The sequence below is a fragment of the Sceloporus occidentalis genome, unplaced genomic scaffold (assembly GCF_023333645.1).
Source record: "Sceloporus occidentalis isolate IW3139 unplaced genomic scaffold, rSceOcc1.0.p SCAF_6, whole genome shotgun sequence".
Taxonomy (NCBI): domain Eukaryota; kingdom Metazoa; phylum Chordata; class Lepidosauria; order Squamata; family Phrynosomatidae; genus Sceloporus; species Sceloporus occidentalis.
The window spans coordinates 41,913,575-41,926,260 of record NW_028316986.1 but is presented as its reverse complement, the minus strand read 5'-3'; the positions used below and the strand labels follow the sequence as shown (position 1 = coordinate 41,926,260).

The window sequence follows — 12,686 nt, the reverse complement described above, 5'->3', positions numbered from 1 at the left end:
CAAAAATATTTTTTACAGTACATACTGATGAGATCATGACTGAAATATAATTTCACTAAAAACATACTTTAAGTACCCAAAACTGATTCTTACAGCTTTACTTTTAAAACATACTTTGTTTTCATAATCTGGATCTGTTCCTAGAATGAGATCACAATGTGGCCATGCTGCAAAATACTGTTCTGGTTCAGGACCAACGTAAGTCTCATATGACTGCATTACTTTATGTAAAGACTGAACAACGAAGATTGACAGCTGAGGATCTTGAGAAAATGGCTCAATCTGATCTAATAAGAGATAATTAAAAGGTATTTACAAACTAATTGTAAACTAAACACAAATTAATTGTGCAGCATTCAAAATAAATGCTAAACTCTACAATACTTTACAGTTCATTTAACAGGACCTACAACTATTTTCAGTAAAGGAAACATTTCTTGTAACATAGGCAACTATCAGGATCAATTTGTGAAAGCAATAGAAATACCACTTTAGTTTCTTTAAGTACAAAATTGGGTAAAACTTTAATGGGCTAATAAAATAGTAGTTAAAAGTATTTAAGTGAAAATTTATTCGTATACTTGAAATCTCTAACCTGGTAGTCTCTGTGTGTGTGTGTGTGTGTGTGTGTGTGTATAGGATTTTAAAGGTATGATTACAAGGAAAAGAAACAAAGTTGAAATTAACAGCAGCTAACATCAACAACAAATTGCACCTAGAATCAGTTTTTGTGCTCTGTTTTAAAATAACTAGTGTTTTATTTACCATGCTAAATGTCTGAGAAAGAAATTAATATTCTTATCACAGAATCATAGTCGTAGAGTTGGAAGAGACCACAAGGACCATCCAGTCCAACCCCTTGCCATGCAGGAAATCACAATCAAAGCATACCCGACAGATGGCCATCCAGCCTCTGCCTAAAGACTTCGAAAGGAGGAGACTCCACCACACTCCAAGGAAGTGTGTTCCACTGTGGAACAGCCCTGACTGTCAGGAAGTTCCTCCTAATGTTGAGCTGGAATCTCTTTTCCTGTAGCTTGCATCCATTGTTCCGACTCCTGTTCTCTGGAGCAGCAGAAAACAAGCTTGCTCCCTCCTCAATATGACATTCCTTCAAATATTTAAATAGGGCTATCATATCACCTCTTAACAACTCTTCTCCAGGCTAAACATCCCCAGCTCCCTATGTTGTTCCTCATAGGGCATGGTTTCCAGACCCTTCACCATTTTAGTTGCCCTCCTTTGGACATGCTCCAGTTTCTCAATGTCCTTTTTGAATTGTGGTGCCCAGAACTGGACACAATATTCCAGGTGGGGCCTGACCAGAGCAGAATAGAGTGGAACTATTAGAATAGAGTGGAACTAAAAGACACTATACTTTTATTGATGCAGCCTAAAATTGCATTGCCTTTTTAGCTGCCTTATCCTACTGTTGACTCATGTTCAACTTGTGATCTACTTGGACTCCTAGATTCCTTTCACATGTAGTTTCATTCAGCCAGGTGTCCCCCATCTTATATCTATGCATTTCATTTTTCTGCCCTATGTGCAGTACCTTACATTTTTCTGTGTTGAATTTCATTTTGTTAGCTTTGGCCCAGCTTTCAAGTCTATTCAGGTCATTTTAAATTTTGATCCTGTCCCCTGGGGTGTTAGCTACTCCTTCTAATTTGGTGTTATCTGCAAATTTGATAAGCATGCTCCAATACTGTCACCCAAGTCATTGCTAAAGATGTTGAATAGCACTGGGCCCAGGACAGAGCCCTGTGGGACCCCACTGGTCACTTCTCTCCAAGATGAAAAGAAGCAAATGTTGAGCACCCTTTGTGTTCGGCTGGTCAACCGATTATAAATCCATGTAACAGTTGTCTTGTCTAGCTCACATTTTCCAAGCTTGTTTCCAAGAATGTCATGGGGAACCTTGTCAAAGACCTTACTGAAATCAAGATATGCTATATCCACAGCATTCTTGTTTCTCTGAAACCTGTCATGCCAGACAAATCTGATCTCTTTTTTTGATAAAATTACCAGCTTGATAGATGTCATGCCTCCAGAGCATCTTTGATGGTCTTGAGACATATATTCAGTTGAGATTATAACAGGCTTTTCTGTGTATCAGTTTGGGAGGGGAAATAGAGATCTACAGCTTTAAGAAAGACAAGGATTGTGGGAAATCCCAGGGTCTTATGCTGTCTCCCTCTAGCTAAATTTCAGTGTGTAGTAAGATTTCAGCCAAGTCAGACCTGGAGAGAGTATTTTCCTTTGACAAAAAGATAAGTCCACAAAAGAAGAAAGATAGTCCTCAGAAAAAGAAAGATAGAATCCACCAAGAAGAGAGCAAGGTATTTAGGAAGGACTATTGAGAAAAAGGAGATCAGTTTCATGTTTTTGTGTTATAACCAGTAAAGCTTTTAAAAACTTAAGAAATGTATGGACAAGTCTTTTGTTCTGGCTGTGATCCCGAGAGCCAGAGGCCTTACTACACCCAAAGTCCATAGCATCGCTCTTGGGACAAAACAGTAGATGAAGGGAATGCTGTGGATATAGCATATCTTGATTTCAGTAAGGCCTTTGACAAGGTACCCCATGACATTCTTGGAAACAACCTTGATAAATGGTAATGAATATAGCTTCTGGGAACTAGGTATTTATTCTTCTGTCCTATGAAAAACAGCAAATCATTTATACTTATACTAGACCTCTTTCTTTCAATGAGCAAATGCACCATCACCACTATGTTCAGCAAATTACCTAGTACACCATCTATGGATAAATTAATAATAATTATAACTAGAACTGCACAATGATTAACTGAAGTTGCTTACCAATAATGTTTTCCAGTCCATCCAAAATTCCTTGCAACTGTACAGAAAACTCTCTTCTGTTGGGAATTAGACATACATCTGTACAGAATAGTGGAGAACTACAAAAGAAAAACATTTTTACCAGTAAAAGATCTCCAGAAGAATTAATGTCTGTGACATTTTTGAGTGGAATTGGTATATGTAGGGTCACCATCTCCAAATTTTCTGGCATGTCCCTTGTGCCTGAATGTCCCCCACCATTCCATAGAGGAAATGGGGGCAATTTCACCACGTTTTTGTTACTCTATGGGCTATTTGAGGTCCACAAGAGGACTTTTTTCCTCAAAGAGTTAACATAGAAACCAACTTCCAGATCCCCTCTTACTTTGGGGGGGGGGGTACTTTGCTGTGAAAAACTGGCCAGGGGAAAATGCTGAAATTGTCTCCCCCCAACTCCCTAGGCCTAGGGGGCATTTTGCAGGCTTATTAGGGAAAACAAATTTTCAGAAAATAATTTTGTACAATGTATTAATTTTTGGACCCTTTCGTTGCTACTATGCACCTTTAAGTTATTTCCAGCCTATGACGAGCCTTAGATGAACCTATTATGGACTTTTCTTGGCAGAATTGTTCAGAAGGAATTTGCCCTTGCCTTCTTCTTGGGCTGAGAGAGTCTGACTTACCCAAGATTACCCAGTGGGTTTTCATGGCTGAGCATGGATTCAGATTCAGAGGTGTAGTCCAGTGCTCAAACCATTATACCATTCTAGCTTGTTGGGCCCCTAAGGGTCACAAAATTGGCCCTTGGAAGGCATCATGGGGCTGAACTTTTGATAGTTAAAGGCTAAAACCTGAATCATGAAATAAGGAAGTTCACAATAAAGTGATTTATTGTCCTGTATCAAGTTAATTTAAATTAAGATACAAGCCTGACAGGTTTATTTTGAGACACAAATATTTTGGCACAGTGCTTAAATGCTGCTACTGCAGCTTCTCACAGCTACACGGTTATGAATTCAATCATGCAGGGCTCCAGGGTCGACTCAGTCTTGTATCCTTTTGTAGATTGCTAAAATGAGTACCCAACTTGTTGGGGGCAAATAGCTCACACATTGTAAACCGCTTTGGGAGTGCTTAAGTGCACTGATAAGTGGTATAGAAATGTACTTGCTATTGCTATTGCTGTTAATAGTTGTCCTGGTTGGCAGATGTGGCTATGATGATCTTAATAAATAAATCAAATCTTTTTGTTGACATCACAAAAGGAGGAGAACAAGTGGTTAGAACACAGAAGGGTTTGTCTGGGAAGTATCTATGCAATAAGTTGTTACATGTTACATCTGGATACTTATACAAAATTTACTTGGATGATAATTTCTTGTGCATTTTCCTTTTGTTTATAACTAGTGACTTGGGCAGAGGAAGCTTTGAAAAGCTAACATTGCCTCAGAAGAAAATGGTTATACAAGTCCCAGGAAGGAGCATCTGATGGCATATGATTTATAGCCCGCCAGTCATCAGTAATTGTTTGCTGGACCTTTCAATGAGTTTTTTTGTCATTGTTGGATTGTTCTTGATTCTTAAGTACTTGATTCTACAGCTGGTGTTTATTTACTTGCATAAGACTTGGTCTTTGTGTTGTATATTTGTACATTGTTATATATTTCATTTATTATCTTGTCGTATGTGTAATGTCACTTTGGGCTATAGTCTATGCTATTTTTCATATTGTATGTCCAGTATGAGATTCTCTTTAACTCTTTATAAATTTTCAATTCTCTATCATTCATAGTTATTATAAATATATTCATTTCTCTATTTTCATATTTGTCATTAATGATATTTGTTGGTTGTTTTACACACACACACACACATCTGGAGAGAGAGGGGGGAGGGAGAGGGAGGAGTGGAGGGAGTGGAGCCAGGGCTCTTGCCAAATCTTCTGGCTCAAAAATATTCTATAGCGGTTACTGAGCAGGTGACAAGAACAGATTGTGTGATTTCACAGAGACCATAAAGAAGAAACAAATTTACATTCAGTACTCATATATAATATAATATATGACACCAAAAATCAAAACAAGACATTCCATATTGGGAGACAGAACATTTTACCATTTGGGGCAATACTAACTGTGTGTTCTGCTTATCTATTGTTAACTGCCCTAGAGTCAACCCTAACTCATGGCAAACCCATGGATGAGACACCTCCGAGACTCCCTGTCCTCCACTGCTCTGCTTAGACCTTGTGAATTCAGACCCGTGATTATTACTTTTTCATCTTGTAATATGTTCCTTTCTTTGTCATAGTCTATAAAGCAGATTCTGATTCTTTTCTGGAATTCTTTTATGTGCTCCATTAGCCATCTTATGTTTGCAATGTGGTCCCCAGATCCTAGTGCTTCTTCCTTTCCTGAACCCTGCTTGTACTTCTGGGATCTCTCACTCCATGTATGGTTGGAATCAGTGTTGCAGAATTTTGAGCATAATTTTGTTTCCATGGGAAATTAATGCCATGATCCTATAGTTGCTACAGCCTGTTGTGTCTGTTTTTGTGGACGGAGGTGTATATGTGTATATTGTTCTTTTCCAGTCTGTTGGCCACTGTTTTGTTTTCCGTATTTGTTGACATATATTAATTAACACTAGAGCTGATTCTGTTTGAGTGGCTTGTAGCAGTTCAGTGGGAATATTATTTGTTCCTGGTAATTTATTTTTACCAGTTTCTCTTATTGCAGCTTCACCTCACTTTTTAGAACTTGGCGTTCATCTTTGTGTAGTTCTTCATTCCATGTGTCATTTTTAATCACTTTTAGAGAACTCTTCTGTCTATTGAATCCAATGTCTTTTTATTTCTTTTTGATCTTGTATTATGTTCTTTTCCATGTCATAAAGTATCCCACCTATTGGTTTGAACTTCCCTTTGAGTTCCTGGATCTTATGGAAGTGGTCTCTTGTTCTTCCTTTTTTCTTGTTGTCTTCTATTTCTCTAAATTGAACATTATAGTAGTTCTCTTCATCCTTGTGCATTAATCATTGTACTGTTGTATTCATGGTTCTGGTTCTATTCCTGTCGCCTCTTCCTTTTGCTTCTCTTCTTCCTTTTACTGCTTGAAGCATTTCATCTATTATACATAGTTTCCTGGTCTCTTCCAACTCTACGATTCTATGATTCTATACTGAGAGTGTTTGTCTGCATTCTTCTGTGATTATGTCCTTGACTTCTGTCAATAGTTCTTCTGGTTCTTGATCAATTACTTTACTGGTGTAAATCTATTTCTTACATTGTCATAAATTCTGTTGGGATATTGCTCAGATCACATTTTGCTGTCATTACAGTTTTGTTTTATTCTTTAGCTTTATTCTAATTTTTGATATAAGTAGTTCATAATCTGTGTCACTGTCACCACCTGGTCTAGTTCTGGCTGCAAGAACAGAACTTCTCCATCTTCTACTTTCAATTATATAATCTATCTATATAGCAAAATTGGAGCACAGCAAGTTGGTAAAAGGCAGAAAGGTTAATTCCCTTGAAACCACTGCCCAAATGTGAGCAGAGAAGTCACCAGAATGGAAGTGAGGATGGTTGGGGTAATGTGGAGAATAATGTGTGTGATAGAGGAGGAAGCATCTGAAGAACATTTGCATCATAAAAGAAGTACTGGGAGGGAAGGAGGAAAAATTCAAACCATAAGCCTGCAATCTAAAAGATGACATTCAAAAGGAGAAGCAGTCAAAGATGGTTAACTAGCATTTTTTATACCTTGTCTGATGGTTGATCAAATGGCTGGCTGACAGTGATACAAACAGTAGGGGAAGCAAAAAATGTATCCAGCCTGACCATGATAGGCTTCCTCTTCCTGCTCCTCCTTCCATTGCTCCTATTCATGTTGTTTGTCATGCTTCATACTTCTTGCAACTGCTGGTATCTAGTGTAGTGGGCCCTTGGTATCCTCTAAAATAAGATTCCAGCCCCCCCCCCCCCCCCGATATCAAAATCCGTGGATGCTCAAGTCCCATGCTCAATTTCAGACACTATGAATTCTTTTGTTTTCTGAGAATAACACAGCTACCCTGCTAGTAAATGAGATCAGTGGCATTTCTCCACCAGGTGTCACCGAGTGCAGGGGCGGGGCTTGTGGGGAGAAGCCAAATGGCACTCCCCTTCCTTCCCTTCCAGATGCCATTTTACTCGTGAGTACACTGGTACGTGGCAGAGCACCCTCCCTCCCTGCCACGCGCCAGTTTACTTTGGAGTAAAATGGTGCATGGGAGAGAGGGAAGGTGCACAGTGGACCCTCCCTCCCTGCCATGTGCCAGTTTACATCAGAGTAAATCAGTGTGGGAGAAGGAAGGAGTGTGTTAGGCCAGGTGTCACCTGGTGCAGTCGACATACACCCTACGCCCCCCAGTGAATGAGACCTTGCAGACTACTTAGAAAAATATTTAATACCAACTAGAGTATTACAATGTCTTATGTGATGAAATCAAGATTTCTATGACTATACATACCTCTCATATATGATTGGTACATTGTTGGATTCAGAAAAAGATTCTTGGCCTGGGACAAAAGCAAAGGTAATGAACTAAATAGCCTCTTCATTTTTTTTGTCATATCAATCTGTAAAAACATCTCTCTTCTAATGACATTTGTAATATTCCCAATGAACAAACTTTTTAAAAAATAAAAAAAGTTCTGGAAAATATATTGAATGTACTTTCTGAAATTTTCTGTCACTTTCTGACAATATCTCTCATACAAACAGAAAAACAACATTTAAAAAAGTATTAAATGCCTTTCACCAAATCTTTCATCCCATTCACAACTAGCGGATTGGGGCAATTTGGTTAACTGCTATTTTGTTATAGGCTGGGCCCTATATTTTGTGTATATTTTGCAAAATCTAAGGCCATGAAGACTGTATATTGTAAGAAAAAATGACAGTAAGAAAAAATGACAATAGCACATAATGCACCCACTAAATTAAAATCAACGTCATTGATTTAAACAATGTAAAGGACAGGTTGCTATCCTGTAACCGTAATGCATAGATGCAATGCATCCAGTGGTCATCTGTGAACTCACATAAATCAGTTATCTGAGGCTTTGCAGTGGATCATTGGGAACCTTCTACAGTCATTATATAAGCATTTAGCATTGTGTCCAGTATCTTCATGCTCAACCAGAGTGCTTCCCATCTAAACCCTCAGTTCCATGGACGCCAAAGCAGTAGCCCTCAAAACCCATGAAAGTATCTAAGGAGAGGTAGGAAAAATGGGTGGGTTCCTGTGAGTTCACAGATGACCACTCAAGGAACTACAGTTACAGATAAGCAACCTGTCCTTCTTTATGGTCTCTGTTACACAGTGTCAAGCCCAGCCTGGCTGAGGACTCTGAGGCTGAGCTGGAGCCTCAGACTGTACTTGAGCCTCAGCCTGGTCCTAGCTCTGCCCTGACAGCTCCAGCAGATACTGTGACTTTAGAAGACAATCAGGAACCAAACTTCCCAACAGCAGGCTCTTCGAATACTGTGGACATGGACGAGGAGGACAAGCATATACCTACTTTTAGCCAGAGACAATCTGAAAGGGTGTGCCTCTGATGCTCGAGGAGGCTTTATGAAAAACACCAATTTATCAAGGCCAACTGCACTAATAAGGGCTGATAATAAAAGGCTGGGAAGGACACCAGGGCTTTTGTCAGAAGCTGAGTTCTCTGGAGAAAGCTTTTTGTGTCTTTGCTTGGTATTGATTTCTTGGCTTGAACCTTTTGACTATGAACTGGCTTGACCACACTACTTTTCTAGAACCCTTGACCTGGACTGTCTGACTTCGCTCTTGGCTTGACCCTTTGGTTTATACTCGGACTGACTCCTGCCTGACTTTGTTTGCCTTTGCCTATGTTTGCCTTGAAAGACTCATCTGGTTCCACAAATTTTGTGTGGAGTCTTTTTGTTTTGGACTCATTATCAGTTGTTGGCTGCTTTCCTGGACACACACAAATGGAAGACTAGCAAGGTACCAGTCATAGGAGAGAGGAGTGTCAGGCAATTGAGAAAAAGAGTAGCTGTCCAAAACACATCCTCCTATCTGAGCCTCACATTAGGACAACAACATATAATGAATGCCTGAGTTATGAGGGGGGCGAGAGACAGTACTTTGGGAGGAGAAGTTCATCAAGGGCTGGAGATAATAGTCAAATAGTTATAGAGGGAACAAGGCAAATAGTGCAGGGACTTGGGCCTCACAGTCAACCCCTCCAAGTCCGCCTTGAAACCAGTCAGGGTGATAGTGTATATAGGCACATCTCTGATCTCTGAATGTCTGAGTTATGAGGGGGAAGGGAGACAGTACTTTGGGAGGAGAAGTTCATCAAGGGCTGGAGGTAATAGTCAAACGGTTATAGAGGGAACATGGCAAATAGTGCAGGGACTTGGGCCTTACAGTCCATTTCTCCATGTCCGCCTTGGAACCAGTCAGGGTGATAAGAGTATACAGACACATACATCTCTTGACCACATGCACCCGGCCCTGATCCAGGGTGCCGCTGCGGTCCTAGACTGGGCCACCAGAATGAGCAGATCCTATCCACTCCTTCTTGGCCCAGTTCTTTCAAGATGGCGTAGCATCGCTGTGGCTTCCAGCTGCATTTGCAGCAAGCATCATCTGAATGCTACACCAGAATTTGTGTCATTTGGCCCATGTATTTCAGGCCTATTAGACAGACGAAAGGAAAGCTAGAAAAGATTTTTGGTTCAGTGGCGTTTTCATGAAACAGTTTCCTTCTCTTCAAGATAGGAAGGAGGAGCAGTAATATCACAGATGGCATTTTTCCGTTATATTCTGGTAAAGATTTTGGTGCAGGCATTAATTTTAAATTTAAATAACAATTTCACATAAATTTACCAGTTACATTTCTAATATAAATGCGTTTGAATTAGATTTTTTAAACCGTATTACAGATTAAACACTCTTTTCTACTAACTTTGGGTCATTTCTGGGAGAAATGCAGCATATAAATGAAATAAATAAATAAACTTTCCTGTCTCTGTCTCACACTAACTACTGCCTCTGGACAGTGGTGTCCCCAGTAACGCTTTTTTGCACTAATGTTACTCGTAAATTGTAATTCCCATATACCACTGAATGTAATACTAATAGTTGTGACATAAACAACTAACAAAATTAAAATTATACCTTCAAATTACAATATCACATGCACAACCTAAATGTATTTACATATACATAGTGAAAATTTGGGTAAAATGTGATGTTCTTAAAGAAAATTTTAAAGAATATATTTTTTAAAAAAATAAACATGGGAGGCATTACAGTTACAGGCTATTTTTCAACGGGATGTTGGCTTCCATAGGAACACAGCAGTGTCAGCATATTGCCCGTGATTTAAACTCCGAAATGGTGGTACAGTTAATGTTATCCTGAAGGCTACTCGGGTTTGTTCCATATCAAACATAGCATTAGACACAAAGAATGCCATAGTTCTTACCCCTAGATTTCATTAGTTCTTCACTACTGGATGCATTTGACTCCTGAGAAGTAGTCCTTTCTGTCTGTACTTCACATTTGCTTTTGCTGTCACATTGATATACAGTAGTAAAATTTTCACCGTGTTCTAACTTTTCTTTCACAGGTTCTAATGGTGTTTCTGGCAGATCATCATCATCATTTTGATATTTTCCATAGTAGTCCTTTTCATAAGGAATTCGCAGACATATATTTACTTCAAATGTTGATGAATATTCTTCCTCTCCTTTCAGCTCCCTTTTCACTTCTTCAAGTATCTAAAGTATACATATTATACATAGCATGAACTGAAAATAAAATAACTGACATTTATCATTTTTCTTTAAAACTGTTCTAATGCAAAAAGCAGAACAACTACTATACAATACTGAAGACAGTTCTACCAAAATTATGTAATTAGAAAGCAAAGTATTCCAATGGAAAAGACTGACTCAGTAATGGGTAAAAAAATGAAAACAATAAACCATGGCATTAATTAATTCCTCATCTATGGTCATGTTTTAGTTAATTAAACTTAAGCATATCCTGCTTTAAGAAAAATATTGAAAAACAGCCTTTGTGTGTTGGGAAAGCTATTAAATTCTGTAACACTAAGCACTCCAAATTTCCCATAGCCAATGATGCAATCTATGGCATGGTACAGACCGCCCAAATGCACCATACTCCCGGTGATACTAAGGTTAGGGCTGCACGGCAACCGCACAGCCCCTAACCCTAGCACGGTGTGGTGGCGTAACAATGGCAACATCCCATGTACACTGGTGCCACCATTGTGACATAAGCGCTGTGTGGCGTCCACACGGGACTTATGTCGTGAGTGCGCCATTGGCACACTCGCAACATCCGCCCTGCAGCACAAAAAAACCCCAGTTTTTCCGAGTTCTTTTTCCTCCGGAGGGAATTAGGCTGCCGGCATTTGACCTCATCCCAAGAAACAAGCTATGGGAAAAGCTAGAAGCTACCAATATGCCTGTTAACCTTGATTTGAAAACTGCATCAAGATTCCCGCCTTGTAGTAAGATGCAACAGCCATGGAAATACAACAAGATCCATCCCTACTTTTAATGTTGTAAGGCAAGGATGTGTATTAGCACCAACTCTCTAATTTTATATAAATTCTGTGATTACCAGTACATCAGCTATACCATCACATCACCCAACTCTGTCAAACAGACCCATATCAATCCTTGTTTACGCCAATGATGTTGTGCTTATGTCACTCACTAGAATAGGACTAAATAGACTTCTGAGAGCCCTTGCAAACCATTGTAAGAAAGATTCACTAACAATTAACTATAGCAAAACGTCATGCTGAGATCATTGGTAAGGACATTGTCAATACTTGGCAAATGCACTGCCAGGAGGAATATGTCTCTACAGAAGCACTAGCACCAGATCTGGAGTGTAAGCTGGAGAGTGTGTGAATGTGTGCTTCCTTGCTTGTTGAGGCAGAAGAATACTGTCATGTTGTTTGTAGCCACCTGAATGGTCCTGTGTCAAAACAGCCTCTGGAATATGCAAAAGACTTTCCAAACAGCAAACAAATTAAAGACTTTGATATGACATGACTTCTCTGAGTCGGACCACCAGCCATTGACCCTGTAAAGTACATGCACTTAACAGCACTGCACTGTCTTTTTTCTACACATGGTAGAGATCTTCAGTTCTCCTTGAAGGGAACCAAGGCTGAGATCTGCCAGGAAAAACCCACCACTTCCCACAATGCCAGAAACAGGGATAGCTATCAGAGGAGTCTTTTGAGGCTCATTCCTTTTAAACACTGGGTCTGCAAGAAGTAGTTCAAGTTCTTTAATTTGAAGGTCATTTAAACATTATTTAGAAACCAGCTCCAAAAAGATACCTAGGTCATCCAATGGGGAAACAGGGTTTCAGTCACCCGCAAGAGGGGTCAAGGGAGGAAATCGACTCCTCTAAAAGGTTGAGGTAGTGGAGGTGCAATGGGATACTGAGCAGAAGCAGTGTCATCTCATGGAGGAAAGGGTAGTAGCTTTGAATGCAAGGGAGACTGGGGCCTAGATGTCATGGCTGTAGGACACTTGGATTTGGAGGTACAGGTAAAAGCAACTGATTGATGAAGGGGTCAAGCAGACAGACAGGACCATGGCAGCCAGACCTCGTGGTCCCAAAGAGGCCACTGGCAAGGATCAGCTTTTTGTCACACCTTTTCTTACCAGCTTTGAGCTCCCTTAGGCAGCTTCAGGGCAGCTTCTGGCCATATTGTGTGTGTGTGCGCATCATCTGCACGCCACAGTCCTGAAGCAGCAGGAAGCTGCACTTTTTGGCTTGTCTGTTTTAAGCCTATGAGTGCTCACTGTA

At 39.8% G+C, this 12,686-nt stretch overlaps 1 protein-coding gene across 1 annotated transcript in view; it reads right to left on the bottom strand.

The window, feature by feature from the left end:
- The window catches only part of LOC149310662 (dynein axonemal heavy chain 14-like), a 352,749-nt gene that overhangs the window by 271,773 nt on the left and 68,290 nt on the right, over positions 1-12,686 (bottom strand). The window contains 4 exon segments of the mRNA XM_089529413.1: positions 115-287; positions 2,826-2,923; positions 7,317-7,365; positions 10,291-10,606. Coding sequence (XP_089385539.1) covers positions 115-287; positions 2,826-2,923; positions 7,317-7,365; positions 10,291-10,606 — 636 coding nt within the window.